General features: G+C 42.8%; 1 protein-coding gene across 2 annotated transcripts in view; it reads right to left on the reverse strand.

Annotated features, from left to right (window-relative positions):
- Positions 1-9,414: 9,414 nt before the first annotated feature.
- The window catches only part of Tgfbr3 (transforming growth factor beta receptor 3), a 172,527-nt gene continuing 161,876 nt past the window's right edge, over positions 9,415-20,065 (reverse strand). For both annotated transcript variants that reach the window (XM_090334180.1, XM_090334181.1), the window contains exon 17: positions 9,415-9,714. In XM_090334180.1, the coding sequence (XP_090190306.1) occupies positions 9,596-9,714 (119 nt within the window). In that variant the 3' untranslated portion in view covers positions 9,415-9,595. The remainder of the gene's footprint in view (positions 9,715-20,065) is intronic.

Here is a 20,065-nt window from a genome sequence, read left to right on the forward strand (position 1 = left end):
AGAGTGCTTGCCTAGCATGCATGAAGACCCGGGTTCAATTCTTCCGTACCACATACATAGAAGAAAAGCCAGAAGTGGTGCTGAGGCTCAAGTGGTAGAGCTCTAGCCTTGACAAAGTCCAAGGACAGTGCTCAGGCCCTGAGCTCAAGCCCAGGACTGGCAAAAAATAAAATAAAATAAATACATATCACTCTGGGTCATTCTATTTGGGGGCAAACAGATTTTATACACCTCAAACAGCAAATTCCATATCTAGGCATGCTAGAATAACTGGTAATAGCCTAGACCTCTCGTTGTAAACAACTCTTAAATTGGAAAAAAAATATGTGTAATAATTGCTTTCAGATTTGTTTCAGGATTGTGATTCCTGAGAGAAGGAAAACATGAGATGAACTCGTTGGTGGTGCTGGAAACCTTTACCCAGCATGGGACAGGATGGCATGCTCCGAGGATGGCCCGCTGGCGCAGCCAAGGAGCCAGAGATCAAGAGTTCGGGGCTTCTGAGATGGTTGGAATTTGTGGGAAAGGCACTGGACTGAGCTTTGTGGAGAAGTAACTAGATAGATTAAAAAAAATGAGACGGAAGAAACAGCGATACCCAGGAGGCTTTTTTGGTTGTTGTTGTTTTTTTTTTCTTCAGTTTTTGTTTTGTTTGGTTTTGTTTTTGAGACAGCCTCATTATATAACCCAGGCAAGTCTCAAACACATGGTCCTCTGCCTTTCCCTTCTGAGCACTGAGATTACAGCTATTGACCACCATGCGTGCTCCATGAATCTTAAGGTAAACGTGAAATTGTGCTTTGTATGGAACAAAAAATAACTAACAAGGAAAGAATAGTCACTGGAGTGCTCGGAATCCAATATCTGGTGAAATTCACATGAAACAGGAGACCTTTGCATTCTAATCATCTGGAAGGACAGAGTCCATTGAACACTACTATTAGGCCAGCTTGGGGAAAATGACCCCTTTCCTTTGCTTTCCCTCTGTGCACACACGGCCCTCCTTAGAAATTGCCACCCAGATTCTAGTCCAGGTAACTGGCACACTCGGGGGCAGTAGGAGGTTCCCCAGGCTCTGAGGTCACGGCTTCTTCCTCTGAAGTCATGTCCTCCCCTGCCCTGGTCACACCTCCTTTGGACTGTGGGAGGTCCCCAGGCTCTGGGGTATCACCTCCACTGACTGTGGCTGCGCCTCCTCCCCCCATGTCATCAATCTCCATGATTAATCCCCTTTCCCTTCCTCTCCTTCCCTCTTCCCTTCTCTCTGCACAGTTCATTCTCTCTGTCTCTTCTCCCTTTTTTTCCCTCTCCCTTCCTCCCTCTCTCCCCCACCCCACCTTTGCACACCTCCATCTGGTGCAGCCACTGTGCATTACACCTCATGCAGGGCCAGCAGTTTTCTCCCTCCCCCACCCCGAACCAACTCTTTCTGCCTGAACCATGTGTCAGTCCAGAGGTAAATACAGCCTATAGTGAGGGGAAATATCAGTGAGTAAAAACGAATGCTCCTAATTCATGCATGGTACATGGTATGCATGATATTTGCTTATAAGAGCTGGGACCTCCGATACAATAAAAATGATTTGTGATGTTTTGGTTATTTATTATATTTAAAAGCCAAAGAAAGGTATCATAGATTTTTTTTTGAAAGATTTTTGTTTCAAATGGAAAAGATAAGAATTCAGAGGGTATAATTCTCACCTTGATCAAAATAATGAATCCCATGAAATAATCCGTTGCTTCACAGAATTAACACCTTGCAAGGGATTCTGGAGATCACCAGCTAACTTACTGTGGTACACTGCAGCAGGCTGGGCTGGCTTCCCCAACCTGTTCGTCCTAGAGCTCCTAGAATTCCTCCACTCCATCTGGATGCTCTCTTTCTTGGGTCTCATAGCACCTTGAGGGTGAATCATCATCCACCAGGCTTGAGTCCACACATGTAATTCTCACATCTTCCTTTCTATATTTTTTCCCTTCATTTCTTTTAAGCCAAATGCAAGACTCACTCAGTCCTGTGGTTGTTTGTGTGTGTGTGTGTGGGGGGGGGGTCATGAGGCTTGAACTCCGGGCCTGGGCGCTGTCCCTGAGCTCTTCAGCTCAAAGCTAGTGTTTTACCACTTTGAGCCACAATGTCACTTCTGGTTTTCTGGTGGTTAATTAGAGATAAGATTCTCACAGACTTTCTTGCAGCAGCTTGCTTTGAACCCTGATCCTTAGATCTCAGCCTCCTGAGTAGCTAGGATTGCAGGCATGAGCCACAGGCACCTGGCTATTTTTTCTTTCTTTTTCATGATTTTTCTGTAGAGTAAATGGAGACAGTCATTAAAAATCAATTCAAGCTGTGACCTTCTAAGGAAGGGAGGTGATGGCATGTGACCTTTATTTTCAGTGTGAAATTAAATCTACATACAGTGCAGTATTGGGTTCTTTTGGGGGGAAAAAGGAATGGAAATTTATAGACAAAGGGAGCAAACATGCCCAAACTCAAACTTTGGATTATTAATGACATGTGTAAAAAGATTAATCCAGCCACGTGTCTGCTTATGGCATTAGGGATGAACAGTGCTGGAAGTCTGGCTCACTGTGAAACAATGTTGTCAATATTTACCTTGAAAAGGGCATTTGGTTAGATGTCTTCGTTTTACAGAATTATCATAACAGTCACAAGTGGTTGGGAGAGAGCAATGCTTTATAAATGATGTTTGATTTCTAAGGGTTTTTTCCATAAATATTTATGGGGAGGGAAGAAGATGAATAGCAAGTTATCCTCATTGCCCTGCTGAGCTTGCTAGGTTAGACCCTGCATTATCCTACTTTTTAACCCAACGATCTGGTGCCCTGCCCGATCTGCCCTTTTCTATGTACCTGGTGATACTGGTTCTAGGGCTCTGCAAACTCCTCATGAACTTCGGGTTCTGACAATCCCAGCCCGAGAGCTGTGGTTCTCCTCTACTGACTTCCATATCTTCTTTTCCCCATTTCACACCTCCCCATCTGCTGCCACTGCTCGAGGATCTGACTGCCACTTCATCCACATTAACCAAATTTTCTAGTGTTAGAATAATTTGTGGTCATCCCAGCAACAAATGCTGTGGATTTCTTTTGTTTTTAAAGTACCTATTTTTCTTAATTTTTGTCTAAACCTCTAGTCTTGCAGTTTGACCACCTTCAACCTTCTGTCCAAATATAAATAAATTATAGCTATATATACTATATATAGCTATATATACTATATATAAATTATAGCTACTATATATGTATATATATATATATCTCACTAGCTTGAAATTGCCAATTACCACTTGAGATACAGATTTGGATACATTTTATTAGTCTTCAAGTCTACATGTCTTTTAGCTTCCACTATATATTTCTTTGAGTCATGAGTTGTATCTTGTTTTAAATTTTCTGAATATATTATTTACAAATCATTTTTACTATTGATTTCTAACCTACTTGCATTGTGGTTACGTCAGTGTGATTCAATTCTGTGATAAGTGGGGTAACTTCTAGTGTTCTAGTAGTGGTCAGTTCTTTTTTTTAAAAATAAATATTTCCTATGTATAAAACTTTCACATTTAGGAAATGGTACAGTATGAGCCTTGAGAAGAAGAGCTCCAAGGCCCTCAGTTCAAGCTCCAGAATCAGCACAGGAAGAAAAACCAACTCTCACAGTTAGAGGAACAGGATCTTATATACACCCATTAGATCAAACTTAGTTGCATTGCTCATTATGCCATACCCAAATCTTTTTGTGTGATAATAAAATCTCCTATTATAATGATGAAATTGTTTTTGCCAGTCCTGGACTTGAACTTGGTGGCCTGGGCACTGTTCCTGAGCCTCTTTGTGCTTGCACTCTACCACTTGAGCCACAGCACCACTTCTGGCTTTTTCTGATTCGTTTATTGGAGATAAGAGTCTCTCAGCTCTTTCTTGGTCTGGCTTTGAGCCAGGATCTTTAGATCTCAGCCCCCTGAATAGGCAGGATTACAGGCATGAGCTGATGGTGGTTGGCTGATGGTGAAATTGTGATTTGGCTTAAAGCTCTAGAATGCAAGGATCTATCTATCTATCTATCTATCTGTCTGTCTGTCTGTCTGTCTGTCTATCTATCTATCTATCTATCTATCTATCTACACACATATGCAAGTGGGCACGTGTATATTAGCAGTTTATTATATATTTCATGTTTATATGGATATATGAATGTTAAAGGCATAGTATCTTGGCAGAAACCTGATAAATAACCCTTTTACTGTCCATTACTATTGTACAGGTTGAACTCATTGTGTGGAGTCATATGTAGCCACCAAGAAGCATATATTTGCTCTGCACCTACTAAACTAGAAAGAAGTCCACATTAAGTGGAAAAGGCCAGTAGTATACATATATATACATACATATGTATTTCATCCTGTTTTTAGTAAACAAAGCAACTTCTCTCCTTATGAACCCATGTTGTTATATTTGAGTTTGACAAAATACTTTATCCCAACTCTTTGCAGGGAAGTGACTGGAGGGGGTGGGAAATAGCCTGAAGAAATGTATTTAGTGCACATTCTATAATAGCCATGTTCTGTTTGGAAAGCTTCAGATAAAGAAAGTGATGTGATCAGCCTTTGCTCATCTTAGGGGAACTGCCAGGAAGATATGCCAGGTGAAACAAAGCAGGCCACAAATGTTACAACTTGAGCTGCTTTATTGTAATTGATATGAGTGCAATGAAATGTCTGGAAACCTCATTAATATTCCTCCATCTAAGTGGGAAGGTATGTCTATCCTGTTTGCATTCCTTTTACACACTTTTTAAGTTGTAAACAGAGAATTACATATTTCTTAGAGGATACAACTACAAAAATCATGCCCCCAAACAACTATAGACTGGACACTTTCACATACTCTTTATAGTTCTAGGCTATAGCCCTAGGCTCATGCTTCACTGGATACTGACCCAGCATGTCTTTCATGTCTCCTTGGAGAGAGTAGCTGGCAATCCTGGGATGGAAAGATGGCAGATTCTCATCAATCACACTTGAACCTGGCCTGAGTAAGAAGTGCCTCAAGTTGATCATGTGGTTTTCTGCATTGGGACCCCCACCTGTGTGAGATTGGGGGGGTGCTGGCCTGGCTATCAGATCACCTAAGTCTCAAAAGGGAGACGAAGATGTGCTGACACCTGGTCAGTGTAGTAGTTTTAGTCTTTGATGGTGACAGGAAACTTTTCATAGTAGGAATTTATTGCAGGGGAACTGATGGTCTAGGCTAGTCCCTGCAAGGTAGGAGATATGGCTGGCAAGGCAGGCACTCGATTCTCCTGTGAGCCACACTTGAGTTAGTTGGAACTTTATCCTAAAGGGGAAAGGGTGGGATGGTCTATGTATGGTTAGCTCTGTGGATGAGAAGGCTTGGAGGAAAGAAGACCAGGAGTTGGCACTCTGCCTGAGAGGCTGTGGAGCTAAGTCAGCTCCAGAAAGAATGGCTCTTGGGCAGCATTAACAGCAGGCGGAGTGGAAGTAAGCCCGGGGTGGGAGAGATGTATTCTATAAAGGAGAGTGACACTTGGACTGCGGAAGGCTCCAATGAAATCCCAGTTTTCTGCCTTAGACAAGTGGAACCTCACATATCACCTCTTCTAGGTGGGAATGTTGAAAGCAGTGTTGGTCTGGAAGGAATTTAAAAAGTGGAGCCTTGGGGCTGGGAGTCTGGCCTAGTGATAGAGTGCTTGCCTACCACACCCGAAAACCTGGGTTCGATTCCTCAGTAGCACATACATTGAAAAAAGCCAGATGTGGTGCTGTGGTTCAAGTGGTAGAGCTTTAACCTTTAGAAAACCCAAGAACCAGTGCTTAGGCCCCGGGCCCAAGCCCAGGACTGGCAAAAAAAAAAAAAAAAAAAAAAAAAAGTGGAGCCTCTCTACCTGTTATTTCTTTTTCCTTAACTCTGGGAGATTGATAGAAGGCCCAGGAATGTTCTCTGGTCTGTACACATGCATGCACGTGTGCACACACACAAACATGCGCACGCGCATATGCATCCCATCTCCTAGATCCCACCGCCCTCCTTTTCTCTTTTTCACCTTCTTATCTACAAAGTCAGAACAGGAGTGAGTCACAGCAAAAAGAAAAAAAATGAATAACCAAATGAGACATATTCATAGTTGATATATATATCTTTTTATTATGCACAAAGGACTTAAAGCTGTAGTTATCAAACTATCCACCTAATAAGCATGTTCACAAAATTGCTGACACAATGAACAGAGAAAAGACAGCAACAGGGGTGTTCAAACTGGCCACAGGGATTTACAGGGTTCTCTTTTTAACCCTTAATGGTGTTGGAAAAGAAAAATCAGGCTCATTCAGAAAAAAAATACAGAAGAGAGAAGTATTGTATCTGGAAACTGATAATCAACCTTACAAGAAAAACATTTGTCAGTTTTATGAACAACCCCAGATCAGACAAACAGGAAAAACATTGCATTGACAACTCACCCAACAAAACATGTGTGTTAACACAACCAGCAGTACAGTCAACATTCAACCATGAGGTAGTTACAGTACAAAAACACTGGCCCGCACACGCGCGCCCCTCCCCCCAACTCCATGCAGGAAATGGATTTTTACAATCTTCTTACCAGACAAGGAAAAAGACCATTTTGTACTTAGAAATGCCATGCAAACAGTTCAGACAGAAGAAATGATATATATATATATGTATATATATATACATATATATATATATGAGAGAGAGAGAGAGAGAGAGAGAGAGAGAGAGAGAGAGAGAGAGAGAGAGAGAGAGAGAGAGAGAGAGAAGAGAATGAATAATAGCTGGTGAATGCCGAATGGTAAAAAGTTATAGGATATTCCACAGACAATCTGCCTTGGAGTTTGGAACATTTCAACAACATGATTAGCATAACAAAGTCAAAATGGCCTCTGTGAACTATGGGCACAACCTGCAGAAAGAACACAAAACTATGCAGACAGAACAAGTTCAATGGAATATAACTACAGTTTTAAAGACACATGAAGAACATGTTACGAAAGTAGAGCTTATACTTTGTATTAAAACTGTGAAAGATGGCCGGGCATGTTGATGTATGCTGTAACCCCTGCAGTTAGGAGGCTGTGGGAGGAGGATCTTCGGGAAAAAGAGAGGACGGGGAGAGAAAGAAGGAAAAATAAACTTGTAAGGGATCACAAAGAAAATGCCTTAACAAGAAGCTAGGAGAAAATCCTATTTTAACATTAAGTTTTAAAATTTCAGAAATAATAGTATTCACACTCTCCAATATAGACCCAGGCACATTACCAAGAGCTTCTTGATCTGAATAATTCTTCTAACAATGAAACCCCATGAGATTCCTCTCTCTTAAAAATCTTTTGGTTTGCATCTATAAATTTGTAAATAAATTTAAATTTAAGAGTACTTATAAAATCATTGGCAATGTAACATTTCTCTCAAAAATATACATTTAAATATATTACAATTTTTAAAGCCCAGTCCATACAGGAAATGGTTCTTTTAATATCTCTTTCATAGCATATCTAAAAAACATTGTTTTTAACAAGATGGAAAGGGTCTTTTAAAAGGCAATGCACTGATCAAAAGAATTCACAGTAACTGAAATTAAGCATTTCATAAGGAGTAACTTAAATTTATCTAAAACACTTAAATATATCTTTATATACACATTTTCGTAGTAAAATATAGCTATATGTGATTTAAAGACTCTAGTCTTCTTTGAAGACATCTTTAAACTTTTTGTTTTTACATAGAACATGCTAGAACAATACATTCTGCTGAAGGTTAGGCAAAGCGCGTTATTTTCAAACACAGGTAGCGTAATCGTGGGTCCTCCACGCTGATACCTTTGGGTTAAAAATAATTATAATGAAAGGCAAACATTTTTGGAGTCTCAGATCACTTCCATTTGTCTATGGAAATCTGCACGTATTCAAGGTACCAACTGTGGAGCTCACAGCTCTGATGCCGTCTTTGGTTAACTTATCCAATTGATGTCGACAGCTATCCAATCAACCAGACTATCACTCAAAGATGGGGGACTCACAGTGGGGCCACTGCTACCCACTTCTTGTTACTTAGTGCCCCCTAAAGTGCTGGATTCCGCCAATATCTCCTACAGAAGGTTCCATTCATGGAGGATCAAGAACAACTGCCTTATGTTAAGGGCAGTGGCATTTGTTTAGAAATATCTTTTTAGGGCGGTATCTAGTTTGTCCTGTGTATAAAATTTTAAGTCAGGGAGGGGTGGGAGGGAAGGATGCTGGAAAAGGACCATTATTTAATTTTCAGCAACATTATCTTTGGCAGTGACTATTTTGGCACTGACAAATCTCCCCCTGGCATTCTATTTTAGCATAGAGACATCGCTGAGCTTACTTTCCTTGCAAAGTGGTATCGTATTATTTCATTTAATAAGATTCATTTTAAATCATTTTTTTTCTTTGAGTTTGGACTATATTAAAGCAATCTAAATGAGTGCCATTCTCCCCAAATCAGCAGTATCTTGGTGCCAGAATAGATGCTGGTAGGTATCTGAATCTTTCAAAAAGGTTTATTAGAAAGGCTAATGGGCTTTGAATGGCAACATGTAAGAATCAGTTCCAGCTGTGGAAGCCTAGGGTGGAAGGTTTGTCTCAGATATATCAGATGACATATTTATATGTGGACACATCTGACACCACCTTCCAAATTCCACAACTTTACAATTGAACTGTGCTCTGCCATGTTGACATGATTTTAACAGAACACAGTGTCAGAAACAGGTACAAATCTGTAGTTTCAGATTTAGGCTATTTTCAATTTCTAGATGCCTAGAAGAAATATAAAATCTGCATTAAGACATGTTTTTTTTTTCATTTGTTTAGAGTCATCAGCAGCTGGCAAAGTTAGGTAATAGGCACTTGCTTTGGTCCAAGGCACAAGAAAGGAATGTGGCCTTGATGTGTGACAGGAGGCAATCTCTCCCCCCCCCCCCCACGCCAAGGTGACACCCAGGAACCTAGCAAGCCTGCCAGGGGACCCTTCCTTCCACTGTGGCAGGTGCTAACTGTGCATCCAGACAAGGGTGCAGGTCTGGCAGTGAGGAGGTGTCAGTAGGTAGCCTTGAACCATTGCTTCGTTCAAGACCTTGGTTCAGATGTTAAAGCATCTTTGGCTTGAGAATCTAGCTATTATTCTTTTCCCATCTTCTTGAGTCTGGGAGGAAACTCAGGGGCCCCAAATCAAAACTGTTCTCTCACCTGGACAAAGCAGCATTTAAAAACAAAGAACTGGCCTATGTTTCACACTGAGAAACCATTCCCTGGGCCCCCAGCCTGGGAAGAGCTGGTGGAAAAGGCCACCATCTTTACCAGCTTTTGCTCGAGAATTCTAGTGTGTTACTCAAGTCCAGGGGCCACATTTATCTTGCTTTTGGTGAGGGGTGACTATAACAAGTGACCTTTTACAAGGGAACCTTGACAAGGGAACAACAACAACAACAACAACAACAAACCCAAAAAACAAAAACCCATTCAAGCCTTCTGGGCCCCGCCCTTGGCAGTGATGAGACCACTGGGCCTGGCTAGGCGGTGCTGTTACTGGAGCAGGGTGTGCTCTGGGTACTGCCGATGCTGTGGGCTGCGCTGCTGTTCTCTGAGGCTGGTGGGGACGTGGGGACTTGCTGTCTGCCTGCTGTCTCTCCTGCAGTTAAGAAAGAAGGAAAAAATAAACACAGGTAGATGTTTGTATGTTTTATCCTGGAGTGCATTGCTGGTACTGAGGGCAGCAGGCTCTTCTTTAGCTTTTATGCTCAAGGCCACTGCTCTATCACTTGAGCCACTCCTCTACTTCTGACTTTTTGGGTTCATTGAAGATGAGCCTGAAGGACTTCCTTGCCCAACCTGGCTTCAAATCACCATCCTCAGATCTTAGTGTCCTGAGTAGCTACCATTACAAGTATAAGTCACCAGTGCCAGACTAAAGATATATGTTAGAAAAGAAAAATTGTCAGAGATGTGCCCTTTTTCTTTTGCCAGTCCTAGGGCTTGAGCTCTGTCCTTGGACTTTCTCAAGGCTGGAGCTCTACCACTTGAGCCACAGCACCACTTCCAGCTTTTTTCTATGTATGTGGTAATGAGGATCTGAACCCAAACTCCCATCCCAGATGTGTCCTTTTATCTGATGTTTTTCCAACCAAAGGCAGATGCCAGGAACTGCCTAGAAGTGCCTTGGCCATCAACTGATCTGCTTGTTATTTTCAAAGTCTTCAGCATGAGGAAGAGTAAGGTTTTCCATCTTGCTAAGACTGCTGGCCAACTGATAACAAACCATATGGATTCCAGGCTGTACACAGAGCCTTTGAAAATACCACCAGTCTCTGGATTATATGAACAATGTGCCCCTTCTCTTACAAAGAGAAGTGCCCCTTCTCTTACCTAGTGGTTTAGGGGTAAGACCTTCAAATAAAAATAGGAAAATGTTGGTATTTGTGGATCTCTTTTCTCTTCCTTCCTTCCTTCCTTCCTTCCCTTCTTTCTTTCTTTCTTTCCTTCCTTCCTTCCTTCCTTCCTTCCTTCCCTCCTTCCTTCCTCCCCTCCCTTTCCTTCTCCTTCCTTCCTTCCCTCCTTCCTTCCTTCCTTCCTTCCTTCCCTTCTTTCCTTTCCTTCCTTCCCTTGCTTCCTTCCTTCCTTCCTTCCTTCCTTCCTTCCTTCCTTCCTTCCTTTCCTTCCTTCCTTCCTTTCCTTCCTTCCTTTCCTTCCTTCCTTCCTTTCCTTCCTTCCTTCCTTCCTTCCTTCCTTCCTTCCTTCCTTCCTTCCTTCCTTCCTTCCTTTCCTTCCTTCCTTCCTTCCTTCCTTCCTTCCTTCCTTCCTTCCTTCCTTCCTTCCTTCCTTCCCAGTCCTGGGCTTGAATTCAGGGCCTGTTCACTGTCCTTGAACACTTTTTGCTCAAGGCTAGCGCTCTGCCACTTAAGCCAAAGCACCACTTCTGGCTTATTCTGTGTATGTGGTACTGAAGAATTGATCCCAGGGCTTTGTGCATGTTAGGCAAGAACTCCTCCACTAGGCCACACACCCAGCTCCTCTTTTTGACCTTTGGGGAAAATCCCGGGGCCTCACCTATGCTAATCAAGAGGTGTACCATTGAGGGAGACCCCAAACTTTAGGGGGGATTCTTTTTAACCACACTTGTTTAAAATTGTAATAGTAGCTGTGTATTGCTGTAATCCTAGATGTTCACAAGACTAACATCTGAGGTTTGAAGCCAGCCTAGGGAAAAAAAGAAAGAAGGAAGGAAGGAAGGAAGGAAGGAAAAAGAGAGAAAGATCTTTAAGATACTTATTTCCAATTAACCAGCAAAAAGCTCAAAACAATGGTATGGCCCAAGGGGTAGAGTGCCAGCCTTGAGAGCAGGAAAACCCAAGTAAGACCATTAGTCCCTGATTTCAAGGTGCACACGCACACACACACATACATGCATGCACTCACGCACACACATACACATACCAGAAAAAAAAAATACACCCATGGGTCAGGAGTTTGGCCTAGTGGTAGAGTGCTTGCCTAGCATGCACCAAGACCCAGGTTCGATTCCTTGGTACCACATACATAGAAAAAAAAGCCATAAATGGTGCTGAGGCTCAAGTGGTAGAGCACTAGCCTTGAGAAAAAGAACCAACGGACAGTGCTCAGGCCCTGAGTACAAGTCCAAGCCCAGGACAGGCAAAAAAAAAAAAAGAAAGAAAGAAAGAAAAGAAAAATACAACCACAACAAAAACTGGAATAGTAAAGTTCAGATTTTGCCCTGGCTAGAGCAGAGAGGGCTTTGTGTAGCCAGTACACAGCCTACCTGAGAAACAGGGGTGGGGAGGAAAAGCTTCAGGGTGAGAAGAAGCTTAGCTGTTTGCAGGTGAAGACTGTAGTGGTCACTCCCTCCCATCCCGGCAGAGGCTGGCTGTAGACTGCAACGTAGCTTTGAACACACCAAACAACCCACTTTTCATTACACACCCCACGGCACTGCAGCTAAACCCACTCTTTGTGCCAAAAGTGCAGTGCTGAGGGGCGGGAGAGCCTCCGGTTGCACACATGGTTTGCATTTAGCAGCCCAAGAGACCCAGCCTGAAAACAATGGCTCTAGGTAGGGAAATGTGATTGGGAGTCCTCTAGAGCAAACACCACTGGCTTTTCTTTGAAAAGTCAAAGCGTACATTTCATAAACTTGTATAAGTGGCCTCCCCTCCCCATCCCCATGTGGGAAGCCCCAGAAGGCCAGCTTTGTTTATGAATAAGCCTCCTCTTTCCTGTCATGCTGAAATACACATCTATCAGCTGCAGATAAGCAGCCCTCCCTTCAGCTTCATTAAAACAAAACACACCAGCACAGGAACTTGAGCCTAGTACTTCCATTCCCCTTTTTGGGGCCCCTCAAAAGTCTCTGCCAAAAAAGAGCCTGCTCTGCAGAATGTAGAACCGGCCCATGCCCCTGGGTCGGGTTACAGCTTTCCATGACATCCATCTTCTGAACCCCAGCAGCATGCATGCACTTCTGCACCAACCTCAGAGCACTTCCATGCATGTCCTTGGCCCTGCTGTTTCCTCTGATTATCTCCTCCTTTGGGATAGGTGTGGGGGGCAGAGGGGGGAGTAGTGGGGAGGGCCCCATATTCCTAGAAGCTGGGTAGCTAGTTTTCAGTCTTCTCTTCGGGTAATCAACATATTTTGGACCTTCTCCACGGCTGTGCTGGCCTTCACGTGCATATGTAATTAAGGATGGGAGGCCTGCCTCAGTGGCAGTGAGTTCCTGCCAAGAATCCACTTTCACCAGAGTGGGAGCTTATTTCTAGAAAGGGATTAAATCTCCCCCTCACTCCTCTCTCAATGTTTTTTTATTTGTAGTGCTAGGGATGGATCCCAGAACCTTGGGCATGCTTAGGTGGGCATTTTATAAATGAGCTATGCACCAACTTATAACAATTTTCACACACACACACACACACACACACACACACACACACACACACACACACACACAGAACAATCCTTGATGTTTCCACAGTGATCTGGACTCAGCCACAGTGTGGCCATACATGAACACTTCTTAAAAAATCTCCTTTCCCATTTAAATAAAGGATACATTAGGAAGGTGAGAGGCAAGCCACAGCCCTCCCTTCTGGCTCTGCTGGCTCCCCTGGCTCAGCCCCCCAGCAGCAATGGCAGGGTGCTCTTCCCAGCACAAGGCTGTCTTCTCCAGAATGTGACCCGTGGCCCATTATTCACGTCCAGGAAAAGTGCCAACTCCCTGCCTTACCCAGGAAGTCCCAATATTTGCTTTCCTATGTCATGTGTGACATGTAGAATTTGTTGCCACCTTAGTTTAATTCTAATCAGTGCCTATGAAAAAGGGGTCTTTCAAAATTCTACAGTTTTAGAACTTCTTGTCCTGGTAGGGCAAAAATGGTGCTCCAAGGAGAACCCAAGCTAAAAGCCAAAGAGGCCCAGTCTAGGGGTAGATGGGCATGTGGCTAGGCATGTGACCAGCTCCCGTTCACCTGCTCGCCTGTCAATTCTGATGCACAGGACAAGAAAATCTACTTAGAAATGGAAGAAGTCCTTTCTGTAGACTACTTCCCAGAGCTGTGGCTATTCTCACACACGGGAAACAGAAGATTTATGAATATAACTTAACAAGGTTTTAAGAACTTTTGACTAAATTTTAAAAAGTGTGTGTATATGTGTGTGTGTGTGGGGGGCAGAACTAAGGCTTGACCTCAGGGCCTGGACTCTGTCCCTTAGACGTTTTGCTCAAGGCTGGTACTGTACCACTTGAACACAGCTCCACTTTTGCTGGTTAATTCAAGAAAAGTCTCACAGACTTTCCTGCCCAAACTGGCTTCAAACTGTGATCCTCTTAGCTCAGCCTTCTGAGTAGCTAGGATTAAGGTGTGAGCAACCTGTACCCCTAGGAAGTCAGCAAGTAGAAGGAAGTTCAATGTGCTGACTCTTCTACTAACAAAGCCAATGGATTCCTCTGGGGTTGCTGAGATTTCTCTAAAATATCCTTTGGGTAACGAATACAACCAGGCAAAGGATATGGGCAGTTCAAGGAAGGCTCAATCACTCAAGCATATCAAACCTGGCCATCAGACACAGCAGGTTCAGCCTTCTTAGTTTGCTCCTAAAATCTCAAAACATATCAAAAGTTGGAAAGATCTGAGGACAAGAGAAGAGAGAAAGGTGATGGGGCCTAGAGTACTCTGGAAGAGGAGAGTGTATTAAAGATGAGAACACCAAGGGTTAGTTCCAGCTGGTGAACTGACACTGGAAGAGACATTTTGAGAAATGGAACAACCTATTAGGGGAGTGAGTCCTTCCTTCCTTCCTTCCTTCCTTCCTTCCTTCCTTCCTTCCTTCCTTCCTTCCTTCCCCTCCCTCCCTTCATTCCCTCCCTCCCTCCCTCCTTTCCTTCCTTCCTTCCTTCCTTCCTTCCTTCCTTCCTTCCTTCCTTCCTTCCTTCCTTCCTTCCCCTCCCTCCCTTCTTTCCCTCCCTCCCTCCCTCCCTCCTTTCCTTCCTTCCTTCCTTCCTTCCTTCCTTCCTTCCATCTTTCCCTCCCTTGTTCGCTCTTTTCCTTTTTGTTTTATTTCTTTAGCTTAGTATAATATTGTCCAGATTTGATTTTCTGTCACCTCTTGGGGGAGGGGGTCCTTATCTCTAGGTCTTTCACCATGGCAGAACCCAGGGAAGAGATGAAGGAAGATGGAAAGGCTTTAAATTAGAGCAAAACACCAATTTCTGGAAAAGTTTTAAAAGAATGGTGACAGGAATCTAGGTTAATTTAGCCCAAAGGAGTCTGGAAATAATGTCTATGAGAATTATTACAAAACAGGAGTGTCCCTAGAGGACAGAATAGGAGGAAGTGAACTGAAATTGCAGGGATATGGGTTTAGGTGAGATACAAAGGACATATTATGAGGATGAATTTATAGAATTTCTTTCTTGAGCGATAGTTAAACATAGGATTGAAAACCATATGCCTGGGAAGGATTGAGATTCAGTATTCCTTGAGGTTAGAAAAAATTGTTTTTTCTACTAGTCCTAGAGGCAATTTTATACCAATTCACACTGGATTTTTGATATCCTAACAAGTCCATAGGCTTCTCATTTTTTTTAAAGAACATGGATATTCTTTAGAGTAGTCTCTTGTCACCTTTCTCATTCCAAAACTTGTTCCTCCCACTTCTTCTAAGCCAGGCACCAGTGGCTCATGCCTATAATTCTAGCTACTCAGGAGACTGAGATCTGAGGATCATGGTTCCAAGCCAGTCCAGAGCAGAAAAGTCTGTGAGACTCTTATCTCCAATTAACTGCATGAAATTTGAAGTAGAGGTATGGCCTAAGTGTTATGTACCAGCCTTGAATAAAAGGGATAGCACCTAGGCCCTGGGTTCAAGTCCAGGCATACAAGACATTTTGTTGTTGTTGGCTGTGGGCTTGAACTCTGAGCCTGGGCACTGTCCCTAAGCTCTCTAGCTCTACCACTTTGCGCCACAGTCCCATTTCTGGTTTTTTTTTGGTGGTTAGAGATAAGCGTCTCTTGGACTTTTGTGCCTCAGCTGGCTTTGAACCTCAGTCCTCAGATCTCAGCTTCCTGAGTAGCTAGGGTTACAGGTGTGAGCCACTGGTGCATGGGAAAAAAAAAAAAACTAGAAAACCTAACAAATTAAAAAGCAAACCTAACCACTTCCTGCTCCACAGAGACATCCTGCCAGTGCTCCATTTTTTATTTTTTTTGACACAATCTACTGTGGTGCTGCTTTCCCAGTAGTGCCCATATTTGGGCGTCTGCCTGAACTACTGTTTATTGCCGGTTTGTTTGGTTGTTCTCTTGTCTTCTAACACATGCACGCTCTAGGACAGCCCAGAGTGCACTGTTCACTCCAAACAACGGGTACATAGACTAGAATTTAGTATTGAAAAATAGCTCAAAACCAGTGAAAGAGGGAATCAATTTGGCCAAAGCACATTATAGGCATATACAGATTTATCACCACAAAACTCTTTTCTCAAGTAAGATACAGTGAGTGAAAGAATAAATGGATGATCTTACCATATACGAAACATAGGCCAAAATAATCAAAGTACTTTTTTTTTTTTGGCCATTTCTGGGGCTTGAACTCTGTGCCTGGGCTCTGTCCCTGAACTCCTTTTTTCTCAAGGCTAGCACTCTACCACTTGAGCCACAGTGCCACTTCAGACTTTTTCTGGTGGTTAATTGGAGATAAGAGTCTCAAAGGCTTTCCCTGCCCAGGGTGGCTTCAAATCTTGATCCTCTGATCTCAGGCTCCTGAGGAGTGAGGATTACAGGGATGAGCTCCTGGCATGCAGCCAAAGTACATATTTAACCAGTAAGTGTGTCCTTGAATGCAGCATACAGAATAAAGAAGAGTAGATCTCGTAGGAGAGAGTTCCAGGCATAGAGTTTTCCAAACAAAACTGTTGTAGCCTCGAGGAGACATTGTTCACAGTGCCCTGAGTCGTTTTATGACAGAAGGACTAAACACATTTTCTAGGTGTGCAAGTAGGTGGCCACAATTCACATCCACGACTTGGATTTATGCTGCATGCTACAGACAGAATGGAAAGTGTAAACAAAGGAGATCCAAATGAAGAACTGTGGGTTTGATTTTGGTTTCTGACACAGAAGAAGATGCCACCCAAACCCCCAAAATATCCCAACTGGTCTGATCCGCTGCTGAGAATGTGGCGGAAGTCAAGAGTGAGAGTCCACTGAGTGAGAGTGGAATGCTGAGCTCTCCTCGTCCTCGCCGGCCTCTGCATTCAGACCTCCCCATTCAGCTGTTACCTGCAGGCTGCCCCAGGTCCAAAGCTGAGGAAGTTTAAATAGAAAGCCCACAGAGTGGGAGAAGATCTTCACTAACCATGAAACAGTCAAAGGCCTCATAGCTAAAAGATATCTACAGCTAAAAAAACTGAATCTCTCCAAAATAAATAAAAGATACAACCATCCCATTAAAAGATGGGCCAAAGACTTAGAGTCTTCTTTGAAGAAGAAATAAGAATGGCTTATAGACACATGAAGAAATGCTCAACATCTCTGGCTATAAAAGAAAACAACTTTGAGATTCTACCTCACTCTAGTTAAAATGGCCATGATCAAGAAATCTAACAACAGATGCTGGAGGGGATGTGGCCAGGAGGGATCACTACTACACTGCTGGTGGGAGTGCAAACTCGTTCAACCACTATGGAAAGCAGTATGGCAGTTCCTCAAAATATTGAACATAGAGCTCCCCTATGACCCAGCAATTCCACTACTAGGTATTTACCCAATTGTTCAGAAACAAGGGCATACTAAATCCACTAGCACAACAATCTTCACTGCAGCACTGTTTACCATAGCAAAGATATGGAACCAACCTAGATGTCCCTCAGTTGATGAGTGAACAACAAGATGTGGTATTTATACAAATGGAATTCTATGCTGCCATCAGAAAGAATGATATCATCCCATTTGTAAGGAAATGGAAAGACTTGGGAAAAAATCATATTAAGTGAAGTAGGCCAGACCCAAAGGAACATAGGCTCAATGGTTTCCCTCATTTGTAATAATTAGGACTCTCCTAGCAGAGTATCACAATAATTCAAAATCTGTGTACATAAGGTCCTATAGGATGAGGCTGAATGAAAGGATCTCTAAGGATATGGAAGCAAAAACTTTATATCCTATGATTGTTATCTCTCTTCTCTTTTGTTGCCCTTTGGTTAATCTTATATTGTTACAGTATATGACTTTGTTACCTGGCATATTGTATATACATCTGTTTATTTAAAATAGGAAAGGGCAGGGGGAAAATAAGATGATTGGGAGGGGGTGGGAGAGGGAAATGGGGACAAAAATATGAGAAGGGGTATCAATGTGTGAGAAGTAATACACCTATAATCCCTCTACACATTATAATAAAAAAGCTGAGGAAGTTCTGGATACAAAACTCTCACTGGCTCTCCAGTGAATGCTTCATGCTTGCAGGGCCCTATTATTCCTTATAATTCATTTGTACTAGGAACCAGAGGTTCCGATTTGAATACAAAGTAGTTTAGAAGCTGCATCATCAGCAATGACAACCTCAGTGTCTACAAACTTTGTCCGGCATAATTAATTTTGCTAGGGGCACCACAGGAAGAGTTTCTGGTTTTTCCTTCTGTATTTACAAACTTATTTCTGAATTAATAATACTTTAAAATCCTTCAGAAGTTGGTAGACTAGGAGCGAAGAGGTTCATGATAATAACTCCCAGGTTCAATAAGCAACAGAACACGCCATCCACCCAAGCTTGCTTTCTTGTGTGCTTGGCCGTGGACAAGAGCTTGAGATCACCAGGTGCATGGGTGAGGTGCCCTCTATTATGCCTAGGTCTGGCTTTCAGACCCACGAGGAGTTGTGTGGTTTGAGTGTCAGGTCTATAACCAAGGCCAGTCAGATACAAGGCAAATGTTTGTGGGTGACTAGCCCACAGAAAATCCTTAGCACTCCACAGTCTTCCTGAAGAAGACCACATAGTCTGCCAACAGCCCTAGAACCTCTTCTATGCTGGAGGTTAGGAAATGTTGCAAAGAACTGTTAAGACATCTGACCAGGTCAGTGGTCCTGAGACAAAATGCTCTTCTGCTAAAAAGGGGTCTCTCTGGTCCCTTTAGAAACTGTTCCTGATGACGACTCATTAACTAACTCATAGACATTTATATAACACTCCAAGTCATAGTGCGTTCTCTCTTGTACATGAAACATGTCTCATAAAGCTTGCTGGTTAGGAACTGTTATTTGAAGACTCAAAACCCTGCTATGAGACTCTCTTAAACGTTTTCCAAGAGGCTGGCTTTAGATTAGGTACATTTCAGATGTTACACACAAAATGGTGGTTGTCTCTCTTTCTGCGCTAATCTGAAATATGTTAGTCAGAGGGTGTGGCATCAGAACCCTGCGCCTCATGCCTGTAACCTGAGCTACTGAGGAGGCTGCAACCTAAGGATTGTGGTTGGAAGCCAACTTTGGGTGGGTTCCACCAAAAAGTGGAAGTGTGGTTAAGTGACAGTGTACCAACCTTGAGTGAAAAAGTTATAGGACAAGGCCCAGACCCTAAATTCAGGCCTCCAACCCAGCACAAAAAATAAAATGAAATAATGAAAAATTTAACAGAGTATCCTTTCTCTTAAAATGTTGAGGTTTTATCTAGCAATCAAGAGAAGTAAGATATAAGATCTCATGACCTTTAATGAGTCATCTGGCTGGGAATGTGGCTTAGTTAGTGGTAGAGTGCTTGCCTAGCACCCATCAAGCCCTGGGTTTGATTCCTCAGTACCAAATACATAGAAAAAGACAGAAGTGGCTCTGTGGTTCAAGTGGTAGAATGCTAGCCTTGAGCAAAAGAAGCTGAGGGACGGTGTCTAGGTCCTGAGTTCAAGCTCCAGGATTGGTCACAAAAAAAAAAAGGATCATCCATCTATCTGGTCTAATTGAACAGTGCAGCATAACCATTGGCTCATTGGCTCACTGGCTCAGGCACAGTGTAGCCAGGTTCACCAGACTATAGACATGCCTCCAAATGCCCAAAGGGGACCAGGAAAGAAACAGTAGAAGGCAGTGCATTCTAGAGACAGCCTGCGTTCTCTACAGATGTGAGGACCAGCAGGGTCTCTGTTTAGGCCCCCTATGTCTCAACCCTGAAATTGCTGTGTGGGAAGCACATCAGAATTTTGAATTTTGGGGGTATACATCATCATTTTTATTTCTTTTCCATTCATGCAAATATATTTGAAAATTCTTGTAATTTTAGAAAAAGACATGAGAAAGTTGTGTTTATCAAAGATATGGCATGGGACAGAAAAAAGTTGAGAAGTCTTAGGTTTCGGCATTATTAGACTCTGGGGACAGTGTTCCACACCCTGTCAAATGTGGTAATAAGCTCCTAATTTTCTTTGTCATTTCCTGCACATTTATAAGTCTATTCTGAAGTCTTAAACTTTGGAGCAATGGTTT

The sequence above is a fragment of the Megascapheus bottae genome, chromosome 6 (assembly GCF_031878675.1).
Source record: "Megascapheus bottae isolate mThoBot1 chromosome 6, mThoBot2.hap1, whole genome shotgun sequence".
NCBI classification, from domain to species: Eukaryota; Metazoa; Chordata; class Mammalia; order Rodentia; family Geomyidae; genus Megascapheus; species Megascapheus bottae.